Here is a 27050-nt window from a genome sequence, read left to right on the forward strand (position 1 = left end):
ATGCATACTTTACATATTCTTGCAGAGGTGGTGGGGTTTCATGCATCAATATTAGTTACAGTTCCCCATAATCAAAGGATTTCTTCCAGTGCTCCCAGGGACTGGTTTTTATGTGAGCTGAGAGGCTTCTGTGAGAAATTGCTAATGGCAGCCAGCATCCATCCCCTGTTCCTCCTCCCGCCCCTCGTCAGATGGTATTTTACCAGCTCTGGACCAGCTGGTTTGCAGAGAGTGGGGCCTTCACTTGACATTAGTCTCCATCCTGCAGGTCTTTCAAGTACCCTGGAGATGATGCAATTTTATTTGAACTGTTTTATGTTGCATTTTACCAATGACCTGGTTTGTATTTGATTTGTCCTGTAAACCGACATGAAGTTAACACGAATGTCGGTATATAAAAGTGAACAAATAAATAAATGTGATGCCACTGAAGGGATATACCAAATGGGACCACCCCCTTTGGGAATCCAAATGAGAGTCCTAATTGCAGCAGGATTGAGGCGTGTGAGAATAAGTGTCTAAGCATACTTTAGGGGATGCCCAGTTTTACTGAATATGTGCTGGCCCAAATCTGAGGGAGGTATTATTGAGATTGGGGGAATGGTTATTATAAAAGGGACCAGCAGAGGAGAATATGGATTGGCAACAGGACCGCAGGGGATGTCTTCCTTCACCTGCTGGAGTCAGAGGAATACTGGAGGATCGCAGGAGGCACCCTGGGATATGGGAGGTGCTTAGAACTTTGACCTCTGACTCCACCTGCTGGAAGGGAGACATAACCCTACTGTCTGGACTGATCCTGGTACGTACAGGGAATGGCAAGAGAAGGCCAGACAACTGGTGCTTTTTAAGCATCTCATTGGTTTCTGGCTTGAAGGTGGGTGAGAAAGTTGGAAGCTGTGTAGGGGCAATAGATGGAGAAGAAAGATATGGAATACAAGGTGTTCATAAAAGGAATTTGGGGTGGTTGTTGCTCCAGATCACTTGCTTTCACCTTTAACTATCCATCTCAGCTTCTGAGAGCATTGTTGATGTATGCAAGGTCAGTCCACAATAAGATTCAATTACTGATTTGTGAATCATGCTGTGGGTAATATTTTTATCAGAAACTTGGATTAGAGACCAGGATAGTGTGACCTCAGGATTACTTTGTCCCTGAGTTTTGATGTTTGGAGCATCGGAAGGGCTTTAAGGAAGAAGGCGGGAGTAGCTATTACCTCTGATTGAAGATACAGGAGTTGTCTCTGGTACAAGGTAAGAATGAAGGGTTGTGGGTGGTTTTAGAGGGCCCACCAAAAGTCTTTCCATTGTGGTATTACTCCTTCTCCCCTGATCCCCAAGGTCTACCTTGGAGGCAGTCTTTGAGCTACTTTCGATCATGGCTTTCCACGAATGAAGAACCGATTGCACAAGGTGGAGACCATGTTAATGACAGGTTTGTAGCAGGATATGTTAGGGCCAATGTATTTGGGCCACACATTACATTTGATTTTTCTAACAAAGATATAGGGGGAATGTAGAAACAAGACCACTGTCAGAGTGATCACTGGACAGAACAGTTTGTGCTTGAGATGCCAGGGAAGGTGGCTTTGCTTGGATTGTATCTATAAGAAAATCCCAGGGTTAGTTCAGACTGATCTCATTATTTTCCTGGAACAATATAGGCTCGATTTAGACCAGGACAATCTGACAGCAGAATTGTTGGGTTTCCATATGGAGATAGGAAGGGTGCTGGATTTACTGTCTCCAGAATAATTATGATGTGTGAATGGCCAGAATAGACTGACATGGTTTTCAACGTTGCTGTTAACTTTGAGGCAGGAGATAAAGAATTTGAGTGAAGTACCGTAGACTGCTAGATAAGCAGAGATGTAAGTTGAAAAGACATTGATATCAGAAGGGAATCACTAAAGCGAAGAAAAATTACTATGTATCTCTCCTTTCAAATTCAACTGAGAGAGAGAGAGAAAAGAAAGAAAGAAGTATGATACTGAATAGTTTGGGAAAGTCTCAGAGAAAAAAAGAACCAGTAATACTTGAGTAAAGTATGCAGTGAACTTATGGCATTTTTTGTACACAAGGAGGTTCCTATTCAAAGCCATTTAGCTGGATAACTCACAAGTTATCCAGCTAAATGGCAATTTTTGTAATACTGGGACACTAATCCAGCTAGAATTTAGTAAGATAAATCATTATCTGGCTAAAATCTAGCTGGATTAAAAAAAGGCGTTCTAGGGCGAGGTAAAGTTATTTGGCTAACTCAGGCAATTTTCAATTGAAACTGGCTAAAGTTAGCTGGGTAACTCTAGACCTGCTTTAAAACGGGTCTAAAGTTACCTGGCCTTGTGTGTCCAGACAACGTGCTACTTAACCACTGCATGCAGCTTATGCTTCCAGTGTTTCTCTTATCAAAACAGAGCTGGAAGCATCAGGAGATACTGAGCTCCTGGCAGGGATTATCAAGGTCTTTGGGGGGGGGGGGGGGGGGGGGGTACACTTTGTTGAGTGCTGTGGGTGGGCAGAGTAGGGAATGGGCCTGGAAGGAAGCCTATTTTAAAAAGCAACAAATTGGGGAAGGAGGTAGAGTAGAGGCAATCTGCAAAATTGGGGGAAAAAAAAATAAATAAAGTGCGTGTGTCTTTTGTGGGGGTTTGGGAACTGCTTGACCCAGCAAGGCCAATTAAAAACGTACTGGGAAGAGGCTGGGAATCAGGCCAATTAGATTTTTAACTTACCTGGCTACACCTAGCCAGGTACATTTAGGAAAGTATATTCAGCAGGACATTTATCCCGGCTAACTTTAGCTGGATAACTTGTCCATTCACTGGCAAGGTGACTAAGATTCAGGCAAAGCTGGGGCCACCAAGTGCCCTGTTCTCCCGAACCATTAAATAACCAGGTGTGCAGCAGGAGTTCAGTAACAATATAGTGCAGGAGGGTACATGTCTGAGCTGTTTCCAACTAAGGCAAGAGCCTGAAGCACTTAAATATTCAATGGGAGTAGAATCTTTGGCACCATCGAGGGACAGGGCTCTGCGTCAAATAGTGAAGCAGCTCAAGGACAATCTAGTGGGATGGGTCGTCCAAATCATTACTCTCTCCTTCAGTTAGAGAGTGGCGCTAGCTTGCTTAAAGCATTCATCTATTCTTAAAAGAAACCATCACTACCATCCAGGGGTTCTTGAGAACTTTCGGCCAGGAGTCTACTGAAGAGTGGAACCTGCTGGACTTGCAGCAGTCTGGTTTTTAGGATGGGTCATGGAACTGAAGTGCCATTGATCGTAAATTTAGACGATCTTATTTATGCCAAGGACAGGGCTGAGACAACAGAAGTCGTACTTTTCATCTGTGTTTGATCTTGTGGCCCATCAGTCATTGGTGACTCGACAGGCAACATTTGGGATACATGGGATGAAGGTGCTACAGTGGTTCACTTTGTTTATGAGGTATAGAATGCAGCTGGCAATCCTGGGGGAGTTAGCTTGTGTTACTCTGCTCAAAGGACTCCCTGCTTTGACCACTGCTGTTTAAGTTTATTTCTGAAACCTTTAGGAGACTTGATCAGGCAGTTTGGAATGGATTTCCATGAATATGCAGACAATGTCCGCCATACGTGTCCCTGGATATAGAGAAGGCTTTGATAGCAAACGGGCTGAACTTATATTTTGATGTTATTTGGATTTAGTCCCTAGCAAATAATGAATTCTTGTAATTAGATTGGGGAAGGTTGGAATTTGGGTGTAAACATTATGGGAAAGTTGAAACAATTTTCTCAGATTTACTAGAAGTGCAACTGCTGGGATTTTGGAAGCTTAAACCACAGTTTACTAAGGAGTTGGCCACTTTAATACATGTTGTGATGATGTTGCACATGGATTACTGCAACACACTGTATGTCTGTTTGCCAGTCAAAGACATCAAGCTTTTGCAAATAAATCAAACTGAAGCGGCATGTGTTTTGGTGTATTGCAAGCCAAGAGAGCATATGTCACCACCCTTGAAAAATCTTGACTGGATTCCAATTCAGAGCCAGAATTTACAGCACTATATTTAAATTAAGGCTTTGGAAGGTAGGGCGATTATGCTCCTATATGCCCAAGAGGACTGCATGCTGGCTGATTAGACAGGAGATGGGTACGTAGGAGAGCATTCTCCTGCACTGCTCCATATTTGTCAAATAAGTTCCCATGCAAGGTTAGCACAGAAAGAGATTTGGCTTTCCAAAGACAGCTAAAAATATGGCTGTTACATACTGCATTTGATGTGAAGAAGGCAGACTAATGATTTACTCAAGCACGTGGAAGAACAGGAGGAGGGTGACTTCTTTGGATGCCTGTTAGTGGGGATGGGGAGATTATTGGATTGAACAGAGGTTGAATTTTAGGGGCCAAATTAATTAATTGTATTTTAGTGTGGGATGTGTATGGAGATGCTTGTTTTGTGGCCCACATCTGGCAAGTGCATATTAACTTGATGCAACACTTAAGAGAGCATGTAAAAAATATTTGAAATAAATAAAAATTAGATTTTTGCATATTTAGTTTTTGGGTTGTTTTTTTTTAGAATGCTGATATAACATTAATGAGACCAATTAAGGAGACGTAAATATAAATACCAGAGGAAGAAGAAATAAGCCAAGTAGTAGGCAATCTAGATCAGAGGTGCACAATCAAGCCGATATAATCAAGTCCGCAGGAAAACAGGCACTCCGTGCTGAGGGCCTGCTTTCCTAACGCGCGCCCAGCCATCTCTCCCGGACGTACGATACTGTATTTAAATGAGGGGTCACACTAAAAAGGAGGAACTAGGGACAATAGTGCACCCCTAGCACCCCTTAGCAGCGGAAGCCCAAGAGAGGTGGCTGTGAGAGGGTTTGGAAAATGGACGCTCAATTTTACGAGCATCTGTTTTCCTAACCTGACCCACTGGCACTTTTTTTTTTTAACCTTTTGGTTCCTCAGACTTAATATCACCACGATATTAAGCCAGAGGATGTACAGAAAAGCAATATTTTCTGCTTTTTTTGTACACTTTTTCGGGTTGCTCAGAAATTGGCGCCTGCCCAGTGTGAAATGTGCGGCTCGGGTGCAAATTTTTTTTTTCTGTATCCCAGGCAAATAACTAATAGCCTCATCGACATGCATTTGCATGTGATGAGCGCTATTAGTTTTGGGGGAGGGGGGGTTTGGAAGTGCTAAACCCCTTATTGTATAAGGGGTATTGGACATGCGCCCAATGTGTGTGCCCAACTGCATGTAAAACAGTGCACTCAGCTGGGCGCACTTTACTGTAAAGGCCTGAGTGTTGGCCCTTTAGGGCAATAAACAGGTTTGGTTTTCCACGTACCAAATTAACCTGGCTCTCAGCCCAGATAAAAGCAAATATATCGGAAAACTCTTCGTTGCCGATAACCTACAGCCAGGCCTGTTTGCAGCCCTCAGCCAGACCATAGTTTTGCAGCTTTCATTTAGGCTGCTGCTTTGAAATCAATGATTTAATAAACATCAAATCCCATTATCGGCTCTGTGGATCACATTGCAATAGTTTCTTCTAAAGAATTCTCCTGAGTCAATGGCAAGAATGAGTTTCACAAGAAAAAGATGAAGGGATTTTACAAGCAGGATGTTCTTAGAACGGGAATCTGTGTTCAGTACATATGAAAGAAGAAAGTTTTATCAAAGCTTTGCATGAGAAATACCTTCTGTTCCATTGGTTAGCGGAGAACTGTCTGGTAAGCTGCAGCGTGCACTTCTGGCACCTGTTTTCCCTTCACTGTTTGGCGTTTTGGATAAGCTACAGGCTAAGTTAGACAGAAGAGTTGATTTCAGAGGAGGGCGGCCACGCTTTGACTTCTGTTTCTCCTCCTCTTTTCTATCATCTTTTTCATTATCTTCTTTATTCTGAATATACAAAAAACATTCAAAAGTTAATTTCAGTCTTGTATTTTTACCTTTCAGCCAATACTTGTGAAATGAAGTTGCTTACCTTTAACAGGTGTTCTCTGGAGACAGAGGAATCAACAGTGACAATTCCACAGTACCACTATAACATTTCCAGAGATTTATAGAAAAAAAAACCTGAATGTCCCCTCTGGGCATGCATGTAGTTCCCATTTACTGGCACTCATGCCTCAGTTCTATTATTAAGCTTACAAACTTAATGTCAGAAGGGGGGCAGGGACAGTGAGTATGTGTGACTGGCGATTCCTCTGACTTCAGAAAAACACATTACAGATCATTATTATGAGCCTTGACATATCCTTCCAAGGTCAATCTAGCTTGGGCTTAAATGAAGCTGTGTCAGACCAAGCATTCGGCTTCTGACAGTGGCTAGGTCCAGGTCACAAGTACCTGGTAGATCCCAAAAAGTAGATCTGTTACTAACTCTGAGGGATAGCAATAGCTTTCTTTAGCCACCCTGGCAAATACAGTTTTATGGACATTTCCTCCAGGAACTTGTCCAGACCTCTATTAAACCATGATATCCTAGTCAGTTTGACCACATCCTCTGGCAATGGGCTCCATAGCTTGACTGTGCCCTGAATGAAAAAGTACTATTTGTTTTAAGTCTACTGATTGTTAGTTTCATGGAGTATTCCCTTGTTTTAGTATTATTTAAAAGGGTAATCAATCATCCTTTATTCACCTGTTCCATCCCGCTCATGATTTTATAAACTTCTATCATGTCCCCTTCTCAGCTATATTATCAGTAATATTCTGGCTGAGTAAAGTGCAAATGTAAAAACTTTCTTACACATACCATGCTATCAGATACTGACATTACATTTACACATACCCTAAAACATTTTACAGTAAGTCCATATGTAATCAAACAGACTCTTCATGAAAGGAGAGATCCTTCAATCCTTTTTGTTATCCATAACTACCTTAGCAAGTAAGGACATTTCTTGTTGAGACCATCAGTCTTTTGCTAGTTTCATTGGCTTTTTGCTCTGCTATGGAGGAGAGATTTTTGCTCTGCTATGGAGGAGAGATTTTTCACTAGTTGGGAATTAAGTAATGCATAAGTTGATACCATCTGGGTTAGTTATTTTCTTTTCACTTGATAATTAATATTTGGAAGCAGATGCAATCATGGACAGGGAAGTTGAAAAATGATGTACTTGAAAGGTAATGGAAAATCAGTCTTTTAAAAGCTATTTGGCAAATACAAGACACTTGTAATTTTTATAGCTATTTGTCCATTTCCTGAAAGGGGGTGCGTGCCGATTTTCTTGAAGATAGTTTTTGTGATTTGGATCTTCCATACGAATTATATATGACTGGGGTCAGGATGAAGCAGTTTGGCAAGATCAGCATAGACTTGGATTCATGGTTGGACGAAATGGTGTTCGGCGGAGTTAGGAAGTCTGAAAGCAGATGATGGTTCTTGGAACCAACAGATAATGTTTGCTAGAAGTCCACAGAAATATAGGTTGCAAAGTTGCCTTGATAAAGTTTCTAGGATCGATATTAATAGGCCATTGTGAGGATTCTTATCAGTGAATTGTTCCAGGAGTGTACAACTTAGTATCTTGGAAAAGGTGAATCCAGGCTACTAATAGTGGAAGTAGGAACTTTAGCATCTTATCTTATGTTTCTGATAGTCAGCACTCCAGCGCTGATGGCCAGCGAGGCATGAGAGGTGAATGAAGTAAGTAATGTTAGGAGACAAAATCTTCCAGATGCAGGAGCGGTGTCAGAGTAGATGAACTGAAGTAAGATAAAACTCTTGTAGCTGGTTGCTGAGCATGTCTCTGTATAAATACAAGTTTGTTTGCAGGAAACAAAGTAGCAATCAGGTGGAGGTGAGGAGCATCAAGTTGAAAGGATGAAATAGTTCAATTGTCCCATAATGCCACTTGTAGGCCAAAAGAGTACTTGGTACTGGATCATAGGTTGCAGTTTTCTTTCAGCCAGGAAGAAGAGTGTAGCTTTTGTCAGATTAAACTTCAATAAGGTGAAAGCATTTCACTTGGATTACTTGAAATATCATTCAGTCAGGTTGAGGGAGAGAGGCAGTTCAGTAGTTGAACAGAGTCCACTTTGGAGTTAAGATATTCTCGAACAGCAAGGAAGGCAGAAGTGATTGTGATCAGGAGATGAATGCAGTAGCTGATAAGATCAGGCAAGCATTTCTTTCAGGAACAGCTGTGAAGAGGGGTGCTTAATTATTTCTTGTGCAGAAGAACAGAAACAGTCTATCAGGCATAGCAGGCAAGCACATGTTTGTTGTGAGGCTTCGATTGAAGAATTCCGCAGATGAAGGATTTCAAGGCCTATTCACCTGGAGGAATCATTTAGTGGAGTTAAGGGGTGTCATCTGATTGCAAGAAAAAAAGAAGCAGAGTCTATGACCTAGTTTACAACAGGTCTCATCTGTAACTGTAGTAGATGGAGTGCCTTTTATGTGAATCCAGTGGTAAAATCTTTGTAGCTGTAAAACTGGATGCAAGGATGCAAGTTGTTGTATCATTGCAGAAACAATTAAAGAGTTTAATATTTTAGTTTTCTGCTTCTCGGCCTAGTAATGGGGTGTACTTTAATGGGCGAGTTGTAGAGGACGTCTTGTGGAAAATTATTTAGGGAGTTATTTAGTTTAATGTGAAGAACTTTGTAATGCGATAGAAAATAATGCAACAAAGAAAATCACTAATATTGACAATGTAACTGCTTTTTATAAGGCTATAAGTTCTGAAAATAAATATGCCATTTTTAACTTGCTTGTAACAAAGAAGTTATGAGATCAGATATTTTAAGGAGCAACTTTGGATAAGTTCCTGGAGAAAAATCCATAAACTGCTATTAATTAATAAGCAATAGTAGCTTGAGATCTATTTGATGTTTGGGTACTTGCCTAGTTCTTGTGACTTGGATTGGCCACTGTAAAACAGGATGCTGCGCTTGATGGACCCTTGGTCTGATCCAGTATGGCATGTTCTTATGTTCTTATAAGCCCTAACCTGCATAGCCTCTCATTTTAGGAGAGCGAATCCATTTCATCTAGGTGATGTGTGAAGTCCTGTTACCTTCGCATCAGGCAGGCAAGTTACCAAGCAATCCTTATGATAACTAGTCACCCAATTATCTACACTCCCAATAATCGAATCACCAACTACAATGGCTGGCCTAACCCATCCCTCCTGGGCACACAACCCTGGAAACACATTCTTGGTGAAAGAGAAGAGGATACTGTATCACCTGGAGGGCAGGTTCTAGCTACAGAATCACTTGCGGCCATTATTCTCCTATTGGTTTCCTACCAGGTAAACTTGCTCCTCCAAGTCATCACATAGGCTGCTAGACTAGAGTTAGGACTGGACTACTATATTCATGAAGGTCTCCTCTATATACCTGTCTGCCTCAGCACCCACAGGTCTGCCACTCTGGCTTCCAGACTGGACTAGGTCACAAAACCAGCAGCTCTTTGCACCAGGTGCATACATGCAACCTCTGACCACATGTAGCACTCAGTGCAAAAGACTGGATAGCCCCTATCTTGCTGCTGGACTTCTGTCTGCATACAGCGTTTTCTTCAAATCAGCAATCCCAAGCTTATTAGGGTACAACAGAGCAAAATGTGGGGTGGACTTTCTAAGGTTCCAGAAGGAAGGCAATACTCTTACAATTCAAGTTGTTAGGAGCTCATTCACTTAGCATGTGGCCTTCAGAAAATGGTGGAAAGAACAATTAATTTATTAAAGGGGAAGTTTGATGTGATTTTAGTCAGATATTTAGGATGCATATGCAGCACCACTCTGTTATGATAAAATTTAGTATTAAATGGATAAATTATTAGGGCCTGAAGTTCTCTAAGTATGTGAGATCAAGTGACTGTCACCAAAAGAATGAGCTTCCAGGTCAGATACTTTAGCCTACGAGAGAAACCAGAAAAGTGGGTTTCATCAGCTGGTTTAAAACTATGTTAAGTTCTCCCAACATTAAAAATGGCTTGATGGGAGGCTAGAGGATGGAAATGAAAAAAAGAGTGCAAGGGGGTAACTTGCTTGCTGGTGTGGTGGTTACTAACCAATAAGCCTTCATACTGTTGATGCAACGCCATCATTGCTCTCTGCTTCAATGGCAGGAGGAAAAGGGGAATTAGATTCAGACAGCAACCAACAAGGACACTGACTTTTGCGATCTGGGAACGCAAATAAGTATAGGGGTAACTTGCTGATGTGGCGGTTACTATCCTTAACCAATAAGCCTCTAACTCTTGATGTAACTCCAACATTGCTCTCTGCTTCATGGCAAGAGGTAACGGGGAATTTGGACTCAAACAGCAACCAACAAGGGCCCTGACTTTTGACAGTCTGTAAAACTGATAAGTTATGGGGGTGACTTGTATGGCACAGCAGAAACTACCATAAGCTTGCTGGGCAGACTGGATGGACCGTTGGTCCTTTTCTACTGTCATTACTATGTTTCAAATTCCGTATGATTCTTCAAAATAATGATTGAACAGAAACTGATCTCCTACAATGATGATATGCACCAACTGCACTAAGCTGTACTCTGACAGAATTGGTTTTAAGTTCTAACCTTAAGATATGTAGAAGGTATTCAAAACTTTGTTTGGGACAAGAGAAAGGATAGGAAAATTGGTTCTTACCTAATTTTTGTTCCTGTTGTACCACAGATCAGACCAGACTCCTGAGTTTTGCATCCCTGCCCAGCAGATGGAGAAAGTTTTACAGATACTGCACATAACCTTGTGTGCCACCTGCAGTCTTCTCAGTATTGACCTGAACTCAAGCCAATATAACCACACTAAAAAAAAAGCCAAAACATTAACAGCAATCTCCCCCAACGAACAGGATGAAGATGCCATACCCACTGGAAACTGTCTCCCAGAAATTAAAGTAAATAAACCGCATAGAGAAACATTAACTCTGTATTATCCACAAATCATCATAACGAGCAGCCAACTCTCCCCACCAAATGGGTGGGTCTCTGGACTGATATGGTACTACAGGAACAAAAATTAGCAGGTAAGAACCAATTTTCCTTTCCCTGTATGTACCCAGATCAATCCAGACTCCTGGGATGTACACAAGTTCCCCTAAACTAGATGGGACCTGGAGGATCTCACTCGTAGAACCCTCTCACCAAAACGCATGACATTCATGTGTTAATGTCCGGTGAAAGTAGGCAGTAACTACCAAGTAGCTGCCTTGCAATCTCCTGTGGAGCAACTGCTGAACCTCAGCCCCAGAAATTGCCTGAGAATGTGCCGAGCAAGTCCTCAAATCTATAAGTCACTGGTTGACCCTTAGATAAATACATCAAACAAATCTCCTCCTCAAGCCAATGTGCAAATGTAGACTAAGAAGCCCAACACTCCCCTCTGTGTTCTGATCTATGAAACTCATGGGTAACTTTTAGATACCTCAACAAAGAATGCCTACCATCCTAGAGCTTAAGTTCTCTTGCATGAGATGTGGAGGAATCTAAAAAGGGTGGAAGATCTACAGCCTGATTAAGATGAAATGCTGAAACCACCTTAGGAGGAAAGGAAATCTGCAGAAACTTATCTTTGTCAATAGTCTGGAGCTCTGAAATCCTCCTGGCCCAACAAATAATCAACAGGAAAACCACTGTAAGAGGCACGTCCTTTAAGGGTGCCATCCTCAGAGTACTCAGACAGTTCTCTAAGCCCCAGATTAAGATTCCAAGCCTTCTACACCAGGTACAAATTCTTTGCACCCCCACCCAAAGAAAAGGCATGACATCTGAATGAGGGGACAGAGAACAACCCTGTACCTTGCCTCGGATACAGCTCAAAGTTAATATCTGCCCACTCAGAGAGGCACAGACCTTTGACCACAAACTCCAGAAGAAAGTCAAAATATGTGATACCATATTTTCAATAGGCTTGATAGAGCTATGGTGAAGCTTTATCCGTTACTGGAAGAGAAGTACAACAGGCCTGAAGATTTTCCAAAACTCATGTATTCGCTAAAGATGTGGAGATTTGCCTGGTCTGCAACAAGGAGGTAGTAATTGCTTCAGAATATCCCTTTTGCCTCAGGCGTCTCCTCTCAAGAACCAGGCCACGAGTCTATTCTGCAAAAAGTGAGCACTGGCACATAGGACTAGAGAGATGAGCAAAATGCCAGCAGTCCTGCCTATGGCCACACTGATCAGATCCGAGAACTATAGAAGATGCAGCCAAATCCAGAGTCGTCAAAACACACTACCTGGATAGTTCAACATACAGAAGAATGCCTCTAGGCCATGGCAGAACAAGAGCCTCAAAAGAATGCCTCGAGGGCATGGTAGAACCAGAGCATTGATGCCTTCTGCCCCATGTGCTCTGCAACAGCTGAAAAACGAGACAGCCTGGCGATCTGTGTGGTTGCCATTAATCCTATATGAGGATAACCTCATCTCCAATGAGAAAATCTGCCTCAACATTATCCATGCCAGCTAGGTTAGATGCTGCTATATGCTCCCAATACTGCCCCGCCCAGAGAATTAACTCCTGGGCTTCCTGAGCCACTGCCCAACTCTTGGTTCCTCCCTGTCAGTTGGTCTAGGTCACCGCACTGCCCGATAGGGTCTGCCCCGGACAGTCGAGTAACCGTAGTAGAAAGCCAAGCAAAGTGTGATGCCTCGCTCTCATCTCTAATCGAATGCTAAACCATGAAGCCTCCTTCTTGGACCACTAGCTCTGCACCGCCTGATCCCAACACACTGCTCCTTAGCCTGAAAAGCTGGCATCGATGGAGAGTCTCACCCAATCCAGAACTGCCAGACTGCTCCAAGTAAACCATCACGAAAGGCTGTCTTCTGCCTTTTCCCTCGAGTGGAAGAACAAGATGAAACTCCTTCGATAACTGAGTCCACCGGGAGAGAAAAGAGAGCACTGAAAAGGCCACATATGCGTGAACTCTAATGTCAATGCCATAGAACCAAGGCACCAACCCCAATGATGCCAGAGCCCAGGATTTGCAAACAGTCCCAGACCTTGGGCATCAAAAGCCTCCAATGGGTGTCAGATCTAACTCTGCAAACTACAGCATCCTCTCTTCCAGGAGAAACACTCTCCATTCCAGCAAGTGGAACTGAGCCCTCCCAGATACTCCAGCGTCTGAGAGGAAACAAAATGGCTCTATGCTAGTATCACCTTCTGTACTATCCACCAACATATGTCCACTGACTTTGTATGATCCAGAAATGGATGCACCAGCCCAGCTTCTCGGCATAAGGCCGTCACCACTACTACCATCATCTTGGTGAACCTACGCTGAGCTACAGCCGTAGCCAGTGCGAATGGAAGAGCCCGAAGCTGAAAAAATGTTCCCCCCTAGGAAATTAAATCTCAGAAGCCGCTGGTGCTCCGGCCTGATGGCTATACGCAGATACATCTCTGTTGAATCCATAGATGCTAAAAAAAAAGACTCCTCCTTGTGAACCACCTCCAAGAATGACTTCCTGACCTCCATCCCGATGGGAATCGCCCTCCAAAGCGACAACAGAGATATAGTGGCGAAAGCTGTGCCTTGTTTGATGACTGGAGTCACAAGGAGCAATCTTGCAAGCCTCGTGGACTGGACAAGCAAACGCCATGAGAAAACCTGTAAGCTTCGGGGATCGGGCAAGCAAATTCTAAGGCTAGCCCTCCCCGAGGACTGCTAGTACCTGTAAGTCTGCCGGTTATCTTGCCGTGTGGAGCAATCCTACCCCTACACCACCTAGGGTAAGATGGGACCCTTACACTTCAGAACCCCATTAAAGGGGGTTTCTTCGGGTGGACTTACACCATCCTAGAAAGAATTACACCTCAACAGAACTGAGTGTCTGAGGGAGTAGCTCCTCTTCTCAAGACCTTCCAGTAAGGGCTTTACCTATTCTCAGTCTCGCTACCACATACTGGATTCCACCTCCCAGACAAAGCTCTCATGCAAAAGCTTCAATTCTGAGCTCCTGAAGGACATACGGAATCAAGGTCCGGATCAAATGTCTGTAAATCAGAATGTTAACTAGAACCTTAAATTGTCACCAAAAAACACAGCCTGAACTCAATGGAAATGTTCCCCCTTTCTGAGACCAGAACTCCCCCAAGCCATTATGCCGCCAAGCAAACAGCATCCGCAATGCTCACCAAGGCTTAGAATCTAGCAGCCCTGTCTCTTTGGTCACGCGAGAAGTGCCTCCAAAACTCCTGCAGGAATCAGTCTGCTCTATCAGGGGACTCGCCCCCCCCCCAAAAAAAAAAGGGCACTAAGCAATCTCCCAAGTAGGGCAAGCAGTAGAAATACTCTAACAGAAGGGAACAATCAGCCCAGATCCAGGAGAAGAGGTACATCAAAACCAGCCCCCTTGGAAATAACCTGCTGTGCCCCAATTCCTTCACTCCCCTGCCAGAGATCTGTAGGATTTGCCCATTGCCCAAGGTATTAAAATAGCTACTGGACCACTTGAGAGGGGGAGGGGGGGGAGAGAGAGAGGGAGAGAGACAAAATTTCCCTTTCCAGCCTGTAGTGGCTGGGATGGAACTATTTTCCTCTTTCAGGCTAAAACAAGAGATGCTAAACCTGTCCTGTAGATCTTGCCTATGTGCATTATTATGACAGGAACCTTTGTCATGGCCCTGTGGAATTTTTCTCTGCTTCCTGCGGGAGCACTTGCCCCCGAGCCAGTACCATAAAAAAAACCCCGCAACAGAACCCCTGGACTTTGCCTCCCTTAGAGGTGATTACCATGATGGTTGCCAATCTAAAAGCGTACACTGAGAGCCCCCACTCGCCTTGATGCCACCAGCCTCCTCTCGGCTCCAAAGAGTGAGCTCATGTTTCTAAATTAACTGCATGTGTCCCTGATGCCATTGGAGCACACTGTGGCTGCAACTACCCAGCCTGCACTTAGCGAATGACCGTCATGGCGCCACCAGCTCCCCTTTCCACCATCAGCAGAAGCACGCAAAACCACATCCAAACACTTTGCCTGAGTTAAGCAGGAATACTTTGCCCGCCATCGCCAAACTTATCTTCCCACTCTCAACAGGAGCTAGCAAGACGGCGATGCAATATTAATCTGAGCAGCGACCTCTCGCACCCACTACCAGCAGGATCGATCACAGTGGCCCTCTTTTCTCTTGCAATTAAAACAATTTGTAAAACAATTGCTTTGCACTAGGTGAGTTCATGAAGACACCACTGAATGCCTGCCCACTGACCACAGAAACATGCATCCAGGCACTACAGGCTGAACAGTCAGACTAAATCACCTGAAGTCACAAAGTCACTGAGTGCTGACTCCACATTCCCTGGCTCCCCATCCTCCATATCATATACATATATTTTCTCTTTTAAAGAAAAAATTACTTCCCTGAAAGTAGTAGTTTTTCCAAGAGCCAACACAGGGACCGCAGCCAAGCAGAGATAGGGAGCCAGCACCACCAGATTTCAGCACTCTCTCAGGGCAGAAGCATACAGAGGGTCACCAACCCCCTGTTTGCCTACCTCAATCAGGAGGGAAAGCCCAACCAGGTCCTAACAACCTACTGGGAGGACACATCTATCTTCTTTCTTCTCTTTACACACTCCAGACGGCAATTTTTTTTTTTTTTTTTTTTTAACACCATCTACCATCTGCTGGAGACAGAGAAATACTGAGGGACTGCAAGTGGCACTCTAGGTTATGTACAGTGTCAGAAAACTTTTGTCTCCATCTGTTGGACTGATCTGGGTACGTACAGGGAACCAGGGTTTTGCCAACACAACAGATAGCAAGTCTCCTCCATTTACAATCATGAGACTTTTTAGTGGATTTCCTTCCAGAAGCTAGAAGTAATTGAGACACTGAATGAGACAGACCAAAGAATGTATTATTACACTCTCAATACCCAAGCTATGAGGTCTAGAGATTAAAGGTTGGGGTGGAGTAAGATTCCCCAAGTTCTGTGATATCAGAGTTGAAAATCTATCCAGTCTGATTGGCTTCCCAATGGATAAATTCTGAAGGATCAAAAACCAACATTTCTCTCAATCAAAAGATAACTATGAGAACTATAGATCCTCAGTATCTGAGTTTTATCAATGTTTTAGTGGCTAGAAGTATTGCAGGGAGAAGGCAGGCACTGGCTCATTTTCCAATCTCCTTCTAGAGCAGGAAGATGGTACCTTCCTGTTCCGAGCCATTATGAACAGGTTTATCTTGGGAGTTCCCCCATCAAGAGAAGTTAACTATTTGTTATGATGATTCAGGGTTCACTCATTAGGGTCTAACTGACAATGTAGCCTATATGCCAGGTGTGGCTCTTAGAACTGTTCCGTATGAGACATCTCAACTCCACAATATGACTGCTTCCCAACACAGAAGTCAAGACCCCATACATCTCTGCTCATTCAGGCAGAACATGACTCTCTGAACCAGGACAATTTGTTTGGTCAATCAATTTCTGAAAATCTTTAGAATTTAGGGTAATGCCCTCAGAAAGTTAATACACAGCCTCTTACCCATACGATGGATCCATTTAAGTGAGCTCTCCAGGTTGGACACATCTATGATAAATATCCTCTCTAACAGCCTTGCTTTTGCTACTGACCTGGACTCGCTGACCTGCAACTTGCTTCACACTGGAATTCCAAAAAGACTCAAGAGATGCTTGCAGCTCATCCAGAATGCAGCAGCTTGAATACTACCAGAGCACGAAAAAATACAAATGGATCACCATTTCAAAATTTCTGCACTGGCTCCCAATACTCTACCAAGCCATGTTCAACATCCTGATGCTGGCCTTTAAGTTCCTCAAAGTTGATGCCCCAACTAACCTAATTCAGCAGTCATCTAAAGCCTTATGCACTGTCCCAATCTCTGTGATTTTCACCTCAAGCTTGTCTAGCCATCCTGACGCTAAAGGAACTTTGCCTCACAACCAAAGACAGAATTTTCTTGGGTTCAGTACAAACATATGGAATGCCTGCCATTTAACATCAAACGTATTCCCAACCTGCTAACTTATATTAAAAAAAAAAAAAGTTACATGGCTCCTTGAAGCAATCTTCAAACCAGAAACTAAAACATGACCTGCCTCTCAAGACGCACTCCTCAGTGCCTAAAAGAACTAGCTGATAAGCAGAGGAACTGCCATAGTAAGTTCTGATGCTGTATCCCAGCATCATTAACTTACTGTACCTTATCCAGATGTACCCTAGAACAGAGGTGCTCAAAAACCCAGCCAGTCAGGTTTTCAGGATATCCCTAATGAATAACCATGAAAAATATTTACATATATAGGAGGTAGTGCATGCAAATAAATCTCATTTATATTCATTAGAGGTATCCTACAAACCTGACTGGCTGTGGGGGGAAGGGCCCCAAGGACTGGTTTGAGCACCTCTGATCTAGAAACTACCTACCCCTTTACTCTCTCACCACTGAGAAAAATACCTTTCTCCTTACCCAATCACCTAAAAAGACATGGATATACAGAAGAACTGCTCCTAGGCCACTTAAATTCCATATCTCTATTTTCCCTTATGCCTCGCAAATATTTCTGTTTCTACCCTTCTCTACTTATTTGTGCTTTATTTGGTTACTTTCTCAATACACTATCAAACTGTATATCTATACCTTATGTATAATGTTAATGTAGATCGTAACTTGCACTGAGCTTTTTTGTTGGAAAAGTATGTAATAAACGAAGATGATAGTGAAGTATAACCGAATGCACTGAATTTGGAAAGACATGCCTTTAGCCAGCCTGGAAAGAGAGAGCTACCAAGAAAGGAGTCTTTCAAATTCTCTTGCACACAAATGCACTTGTGAAGTCTTTGAATGGCTCAATTCAACTGGGACTTCATGGCCCATTGGGCATGTCTCATATGGAGACAATATCATATCAAAATGGGTAACCCACAGGTATAATTCTAACGAATAAATAATATCTAGATACCTGTGTATTATTTGTCTCATTTATTGTTTTTTAATCTTTAAATACAATTTCATTATTCAAATAATACACTTTAAAACATCACCCCATCATTCACACCACATACACACATGTTCAATCATTATTATACAAACAAATATTGCACCTTATACTTCACCTTTCTGGGAAAGGTGAAGTATAAGTGAGAGGCACGCTAGAAGGTAAGGTGTGTTGTTAATTTATAAAGTATTAGGAGTAAAACTTCGGTCAGTTTTAAAGTAAATAAAAGGGTTGTTATATGTTGTAGATGAGAATGATGTATTGGAATCAGCATTTGTGATACAGCTATTGAGCGTATGTGAAACAGCGGCGTGTATGAAGGTAGCGGCGTAGAGTAAGAAGTTCAGTTTAAAAACGCTGCAGTTTGACGTTGATGGTATTGAAACAAACAGTGGACATTGGAAGGTTAGTAGATGCATAAGAATGAACCTACATAAATTCATGTGGTATTTGGTGGTGGATTACATTGTTTTTTGGTTTAATTGGTAGGTTCTGATTAATAAAGAAGAAGTTAAGAATAATAGTGGTAAGGAATTATACAGATGGATATATAGGTAAGCGGGTTTGCTGGGTTTTAAGGATGGTGACTGGATAAATAATTTATTTTAATACAATACATTTTATGATGTGAATTCATGATTAATAATAAAATATTCATATATTTATGGTGATGGTTTTAGTAACGATAGCACATGCAACAATCATCCTATACAGTGTATAGAGAAGTTCCCGGTTCTTCAAAAGAAATTATAGAGTTGCTAATGGTCCCCTGAGGAAACCACCTCGGTGAAACGAAAGCTTGTCGTCGGGAATGTACAACAATAAAGAGGAAATTGATGAACAAATAAAGAACATGAAAGGGAACTAAGAGGAAGATAAGTTGATAATTGTTTGTTCAATAAAAACTGATAAATGTAATACAAAAACATTTTTTTTGGAGTTATCTGATTGTAATATTATTTTGATAAACGGTATATGGATGTATTCCAATACATTAGTATAGGTGAATTGTTGTATTAGAATCAGGTGCAATATTTGTTTGTATAATAATGATTGAGCATGTGTGTATGTGGTGTGAATGATGTTTTAAAGTGTATCATATGGAGACAAGCCATAGGAATTACATGGACTGTTGAAGCTATAAAGGTCCAATATCCTCAACATGATCCAAGCTAGCATCTGCTGACTCTGCCTAACTTCTTCCACTGCTTGATTGGATAAATTACTTACTGATAATTTCATTTTCCTTAGTATAGACAGATGGACTCAGGACCAAGGGGTTTATGCTACCCTGCCAGCAGATGGAGACAAAGTTAGGTTTCAAAGCTGATGTAACCCTAGATACACCCCTGCAGTGACCTTAGCCCTTCAGTATTCTCTTCAAAAGCCACTGTAGACATACTATCAAAAGCACTTGATTAAAAACAGATAACTGTAACTGTGCACAACCAAACAGTGAACCCCACTAAGATTATAGATGCCCTGATCTAGGGACAGGATGACTGTTTACCCGTAATCTCTTGGAATCAATATCCACTAAACAGGCGAATCCTTGGCACTGTTCTTGGGCCAGCAGTGAGCGGGATGCTGCGTCCATCTGTCTACACTTAGGAAAACAAAATTATCACGAAAGTAATTTCTCCATTTCCTAGCATGTAGCCAGATGGACTCAGGACCAATGGGATGTACAAAAGCTAATCCTGATCGGGGTGGGAGGCGGCCCACAGTTCGTTTAAAACCACCCTTGCAAAGGCTGCGTCCTCCTGGGCCTGAACTTGGAGAAGGTGTGCAAGGAGGACCATGTTGCCGCTCAGCAGATGTCGAAGGAAGACAGCAGTCTAGCTTCCGCCCATGAGACTGCCTGAGCCCTAGTGGAATGAGCTTTAACCTAAGGGGTAGTGGCTTTCCTGCCTCCACATAGGCTCCTGTAACCACCTCCTTAATCCAGTGAGCTATGGTAGCCTTCAAAGCTGGTTCGCCCTGTTTGACCTTCCACCATGAAGGTCAAACAGGCGGTCCATATTTCAGACTGGTTCCGAAACTCCCAGATACTGCGCCAAAAGCCTACTGACATTCAAATAGCGGAGGAGGCAGTATTCTTCCACATTCTTGTGTTTATCCAGGGATGGCAACGAAATGGACTGATTCAAATGAAACTCTGAGACTGCCATACGCAAGAAGGATGGAACGGTACAAAGCTCCTTAAGTCATCAGTAGGAACAGTTCCAGACCGTTTGCTGCCTTGGCCTGCTTGCAGTTCTGGCCATGGGAACCTTAAATGCCCTATTGACCCTGATTTGGAGAAAATACAGGAGACACCTGGACTGCAGCAGAAGATGTCAAAAACTTATGATGGAAGGTCATGGGGGACACAGAAAAGTAGAAGGAAAAGGTTAGAATCTCACAGGCTAATGTTCCAGCTAAATTGGTACCAGCGAAACCAGAGTCTTGGAAACCTCCCTGAGGGTGAAAACCTAACAGGACAAAGGACTAACAGAAGATTGACGTGAACATTAGGCAAGTGGGCCTCAATTTGGGAGGGGGATCAGGGTAACTTAGGTTTAATTCATCTTGTTTTGATGTAAGAAACTTCGTACATGATACTCTCATAAGAGTTAAAAAAAAAAAAAGTTATCTATAAAAAGAAGACTTTACTAATGTACGGAGAGAAACAAAGGGTAGAGCTTTCTCTTGTGTCTGGCTGGAGAGGTCCTGTCCCTCTGATCCTCCCAAAGGTGCCGACGAAGACTAAAGCGGTGCCTAGTCCACGGGGGTGGGGGGGTGTATGTGTGTGTCGCTCAACCCATTCGGAAGCCCACTTCTCTTTACCCCAACGGGATCGGGAATGACATCAATACGAACACTGAGCAAGGAGACCAGAGGAAGTCTTACCAAATTAGTCTTGAATTGGGAGGAAATTCTTTTCTTTTTTTTTTAAACACTTATCTGGGCTCAGTGCTTACCGGCTGAGTACAGAGTGTCTCCGGTGTGGAGAGACAGGGCTTTGGCCGTCACCATCACGCTCGGCTACCTGCACCCGCTGCCTTTCAGCTGCTTCAGCAGCAAGGTCCACGCCGGGAACTGGCTCCCGGACCAAGGCAAACCTCTGAGGGATCACGGAAATTGCCTCAGGAATTCTCAACTGGGGGAGGGACCTTTAGGTATCGTCGCAGGAAAGCAGGGCTTAATCTTCTCTCTAATTTAAAAGTAGAATTTCTTCTTCCAAAAGGTACAGTGATTCCCACTTGGAAAGCATGTCCACATCTGCTGGAGATGGAGAAATACTGAAGGGCTGAGGTCACTGCAGGGGTATATCTAGGGTGACATCAGCTTTGAAACCTGACTCCATCTCCATCTGCTGGCAGGGGAGCATAAACCTATTGGCCCTGAGTCCAACTGGCTACACTCTAGGAAAAGTTAAAAGTTTGTGATCCTGATGGCAGGAAATAATGTCTAGCAGACCCCTTACAAACTGCAACTGAGGTGACAGACAATTTGGACTTAGGATATCAACAACAAACCCTAGTTATTCCAACAACCAGGTGGCAATATGCATGGATTAATCTGCTTCTGTCAGAGAAGTGCTCTTGATTAGCCAGTCATCCAAGTAAGGAAACACATGAACTCCCAGTGCACATAAGAACGGTGCAATGGCAACCTGATATTTTGTAAACATTCATGGAACTGATGCCAGGCTAAAAGGCAGTACCCAGTACAGAAGCCCTGTGTCCCCACAACAAATATAAGATACATTCAGGTCAGAGGAAGTTTATGTGGATGTACACTTCCCTTCAGATCCAGAAAGCACAGCAAGTCACTTTCACTTAGAAAGGGATGCCCAAGATCAGCATATTGAACCTCTCTCACAAGATTATTTATTCAAGACCCTTCCATCTAGGATGGGGCATAATCCTCCTGCTTTCTTCGAGACCTGGAAGAACCTGTGGTGAAACCCATGCCCTCTTTCCTGCAGTGAGATAGGTTTGACTGTTTCAGTCTTCAAGACTGAGATTTCCAAGTTTAACTATTCCTGGTGAGCATAAAATATCAAAACTCTCTATGGTGGGCAATCTGAAGTATTTCCCAATATATATATAATCTATAGTCTTGTGATATTATCTAAAGAACCACCTGCTCCAAGTTAAGGGCAATGGTTTGTATATAGCCTGAGCCTTCCTCCACTAGAAGATCTTTTAGAACAAAGATGGCAGTATTGGTTATGGATGCTGGATCTAGTCAAAACCCCCATCTCTGGTGTTGACTGGGTAGCAGTAAGGGATGGGGGGGGGGGGGGGGGGAGGGTGCATTTTGAATCTCTATCTTTGCAATGGAGAGATCTAAAGTTCTGTTGCTCCCTGGCCAAATCAGAACCTGAAAGCGCTTTCTTGGGTAGAAAAATTGTTTTCAGGTTCCTGATTCCAGAAGCTCCTGGAAGTCTGACAAACATTGAAGAAAAAGAACATTCTAAATCAAAAACACCTAACATGAACAGTAAAGGAAAGAAAAAAAGTACTATGGCATAATTATAAACTGAAAAGAAAGAGAACCACCACTCTGAAAAAGCACACTAACTGCAGCAGGTAAATAAAAAAAAACCCCCACACCCATTCTTTTCTGCAGAAAGTGACAGAGGCACACTGCGTGGGAACAAGTACGCAGAAAGTACTGCGCACACCCCCAAGGGAGCTTCAGGTTTCTGACTTGGTGATTCATCTGGTCTTCAGAGAACAAAATTAAAAAAAATTATCTGCTATTGAAAAAGTAACAGTTCACCAACTATTTAAGGTATACAAATATTAATTTTACTTTTTTCTTTTGTTTTCTCTTTGGTCCTCCTTTCTCCACAGGCCAGATAATTCTGTCTGCTTTCACCCACTCATCATATCTACAAAATGAAAAGAAAAAAAAGATTTGTGACTAAACGCAGTTAATTGGTAAAGAGGCTGCCCTTAAACAGAACATTGTTAACATGTAGAGGGATACTCATTTCAAGCCACACAGCGTGGAGAAGATGTGCATTCTAGCCATTTTTTAATTTGCCACCGTGCTCTACAGCGGTGTGCAGGTATACTAAGCAGCGGCCTTACTGGGCAAGCTTTAGAAGAGTGGATACATCTTAAAAATATTTTCCCTCCGTTATCTCTTTTCTTACTCTGGTTTATTAATCGAATCACAAAGGCACACATGGCTTCATGTAACCATGTGCATATTTAATATATTAAGATTTAAATTTTCTCTTGCATTTTCTATCATAGAAATATATTTTTAGTCATGCATGCCCTTTTTTGGCATTCAGCCTCAACTGAACATAAATATGAATATTAAGCAGTTAAAACAGCTTAATATTTGCAATATACATCGTCATTTAAATGTTATCACACAGTACTGTAAACTTTAAATGAAATTTTAAAAAATGACTGTGGAAAAAGATGAACTACATGCTTCTTACCTTACATTCCACCCATAGTAATGTACTAAATACAGAACCTCTCCGGAATCACTCTCTGTACTTTTAATACTGGCTTCATAAATTTTCTGAGTTTTTCCACGTCCATATTTTACTTTTACTTTGGTTCCTGCAAGACTGGAGTCTAATTCCTCTTCATCTTCCCCTCCTTCCGAATCACCTTTGAGTTCCACTTCCTCCCTGCTGTACAGTAACAATGTTAATTGGTTATTGAGCACTAAACCAAATTCTCTGTACAGAAAGACCAAGTTCTACCGGGTTAATCAACTATAAACCAAAGATCATTTGTAAGAAAGCTGTGTAGAACAAAATTCAAGACTCCTTTTCTGTAAAGCTAAAATTAAGGACAAAACAAGAACTAAGGGGTCACTTTCCTAACCAGTACATGATGTTAACCTAGATGAAACGTTTCCTACTATGCTAACTTTTGTTGCAGGATGTACAAAGAAACTCAATAGAGAGGAAGAATGGTTGTTGCGTTCGTCCTATTAGCATTAGTAGTAATGACCACTTCCCAAATAAATAAATAAATATATATATATATATATATATATATATATATATATATATATAGCCTGGTACATTACAGTCACATCATCACTCTCCAATAGCTGTAGCAAATCAGCTTCAGCCACTGTATGCTGAAAACTGTATAAGGCTGAATGCATAGGTGTTGTCTCCTGATATGTGTTTGTATGCAAATCACTCACACGTAAACGCAACTGTAACAGATACATAAATCTTAGAGAGTCATGCTCTATTCCAGGCTACGTAAGACTTCAAAAAGCTAATACACCATGGCATACATCACAGCTAGGCACCTCCAGTCCTGGAGTGCAACAAACAGATCTGTTTTTCAGGATATCCACAATGAATATGCAGGAGGTATATTTGCATTTACTGCCTCTATTGTATGCAAATGTATCTCATGCACATTTATTGTGAATGTCCTGAAAACCAGACCGGTTTGTGGCCCTCCAGGACTGGCGTTGCCTACCACTGGTTTACATGTATCTGTATCCTTCCCAACACTTACCGCCTGGCTTAAAATTTGCTGTCCTGAGGTAAAATTCAATTAAAAATTGAGACAATGTATTAAAACCAGTATGTTGAAACCCACCCTCACAAAAAAAAAAAAAAAAAATGCCATAGGAAGAAGAGATTCTCTGCTTTCAGAGGACAGAGATAGTCAATGAAATATTCTAATGTTTCAAGGTAAAGCGCAATTATTCTCCTAGGACAGCAGGATGTTAGTCCTCACAGACAGGTAACATCATCAGATGGAGCCCGGCATGGAAAAGTTTTGTCAGTTTCTAGAAGCTTTGATGGTACACTGAGCATGCTCAGCATGCCAGTATCTGCGCATCCACGCGAGGTCCCCCTTCAGTCTCGTAACATAGATAAAAAAAATACAAGTGAAAAAATAAAACATGACGGAGGAGAACTCAACTCCGCGGGGCAGCAGGCAGGATTCCTGAGGACTAACATCCTACTGTCCTAGGAGAACACCTGTTACAGGTATGCAACTGTGCTTTCTCCTAGGACAAGCAGGATGGTAGTCCTGACAATGGGTGAATACCAAGCTCTAGGCTGCTCCCAGCAACAACCAAAACAAACAGTTACTAAACAAGGTGCCAACGGGCACAAGAACAATTGTGGTGCTGTTGGTCATTAGCGGGGCAGCCTGGTTCCAATCAGGGGCCTTAGGTAGGAAGAATTGGGTTTAAACCCGGAAGAGATTGCATAGGACAGATTAGCCAAAGTCACTGTCTTATCGACCATCCGTGTCCAAACAGTAGTGGGCAGCGAACATGTGCAGGGAACTCCACGTCACTGCCCGGCAAATGTCGGCGACAGGAACCACCCACAGGTGGGCTACCGACCTTGCCATGGCCCACAGAGTGAGCTTTGATTCGGCCTCCAAGCTGAAGGCCCACTTGTGCATAGCAGAAGGCAATGCAGTCCACCAGCCAGTTAGAGTATTTGCTTGCCGCAACTCCTAGCCTGTTATCAAAAGATACAAAGAGCTGCGTGGATTGCCTGTAACCTGCTGTGCATTCCAAACAAAATGCACAGCAGGCCAAAGTTGTCTTGCAATCCAGTCTATGAAGAGCTCTTTTCCCTGGATGGGAATGAGGCCTTGGAAAGAAGGTGGGCAAAACAATGGACTGATTGATGTGGAAATTAGTCACAACCTTAGGCAGGAACTTGGGGAGCGTACACAGGACCACACAATCATGAAAAAACTTAGTGTATGGCAGTATGTAACTAAGCGCAGTATGTATGAAGCTCAGTAACTCTACGAGCTGAAGTGAACGCCACTGGGAATATAACCTTCCAGGTGAGGAACTTCAGGTTGCAGGAACACAAGGATTCAAAGGAAGGATGCATGAGCTGCGCCAGGACAATGTTGAGATCCTAGGACACAACAGGAGGCAAAAGAGGGCTTTAGTTGAAGTAGACCCCTCATAAATCACCTACTATAGGTTGCACCGATTGGGTGTACCAGCAACACCCCGATGGTACGCACTAACCGCATTGAGATGAAACCCTGACAGAGGTGGTTTTAAGCCCAGACTCGGAAAGGTGCACAAATAGTCCAAGAACCTCTTCCATTTTAACTTGTAAGACTTCCTGGTGGAAGGCTTTCTAGAAGCCACTAGCATCTGGGAGATGTTTTCTGAGAAGTCCAGGGGTTGAAGGCCTAGGCGCTCAACATCCAAGCCGTCAAGGCTAACGTCAGAAAGTTCAAATGACACAGGGTGCCCTAGTTCTGAGTTATCAGATCGGGCACAGTCTGATGGGATCCCTGATTGACAGACTCTGAAGGAGAGGGAACCAGACCTGCCTGGGCCAGTAGGGCGCCATGAGGAGCAGGGTCCCTCAGTCCAGTTGAAGCTTCAGGAGAAGTGAAAGAGGAGGGTAGGTGTTCAGGAGACCCTTTCCCCAATGAAGGGTGAAGGCAGAGGCTGGACAGACTTCCCACACGAACAGGGAGCAAAAATTGCTCACCTTGCAGTTGATATGGGGAGGCGAAGAGATCCACATCCAGGGCTCCCCACCAGTGGAAAATCCAGGTCACCACCTCCAGATTCAGGGACCTCTCATGTGGCAGAAATGAGCGGCTTAGTCAGTCTGCCAGAATGTTCAGAGTCCCGGGTAGGTACACTGCTCAAAGCGACATCCACTGCGATAGGCCCAGGACCAGATCTGTACCACCTCCCAACAGATGAGGAACGACCCCCTCCAATGCCTCCCTGCTTGTGGTCATACCACATCGCGACTTGGTTGTCCACCCGAAGCAGGACTGTCTTGTAGGACAACTGGTCTCGGAATGCCCAGAAAGCATAACGAATCGCCTGAAGCTCCAAGAAGTTTAACTGGCAGAGAGTTTCCTGAGCAGTCCAGTGACCTTGCGTGTGGATGCCATCCACATAGTAAGCACTACTTGAGGTGGGGCAGCCTGGAAGAGAATCCCCTGTTCCAAATTGGAGAGTGTCTTCCACAGGACAGACAGCTCTTCAGAGATTGTGTGATGAAGACAAGGGCCTAGAGGTCCTGGGATGCCTGCTGCCATTGCAATTGCAATGCCCATTGTGCACTGCGCATGCAAAGATGAGCTAAAGGGATAACAGACAGAGGC

At 43.0% G+C, this 27050-nt stretch overlaps 1 protein-coding gene across 8 annotated transcripts in view; it reads right to left on the bottom strand.

Moving 5' to 3' along the window:
• ARID4A (AT-rich interaction domain 4A) overlaps positions 1-27050 on the bottom strand; it is a 178111-nt gene that overhangs the window by 35684 nt on the left and 115377 nt on the right. For 5 of the 8 annotated variants that reach the window (XM_029598218.1, XM_029598215.1, XM_029598219.1 and 2 more), the window contains exons 17-20: positions 23390-23590; positions 22747-22825; positions 16555-16647; positions 5699-5900 (exon numbers count right to left, since the gene is read on the bottom strand). In XM_029598218.1, the coding sequence (XP_029454078.1) occupies positions 5699-5900; positions 16555-16647; positions 22747-22825; positions 23390-23590 (575 nt within the window). The remainder of the gene's footprint in view (positions 1-5698; positions 5901-16554; positions 16648-22746; positions 22826-23389; positions 23591-27050) is intronic. The other 3 variants (XM_029598224.1, XM_029598217.1, XM_029598223.1) reach the window with 2 other exon arrangements.

The sequence above is a fragment of the Rhinatrema bivittatum genome, chromosome 4 (assembly GCF_901001135.1).
Source record: "Rhinatrema bivittatum chromosome 4, aRhiBiv1.1, whole genome shotgun sequence".
Classification (NCBI taxonomy): Eukaryota; Metazoa; Chordata; class Amphibia; order Gymnophiona; family Rhinatrematidae; genus Rhinatrema; species Rhinatrema bivittatum.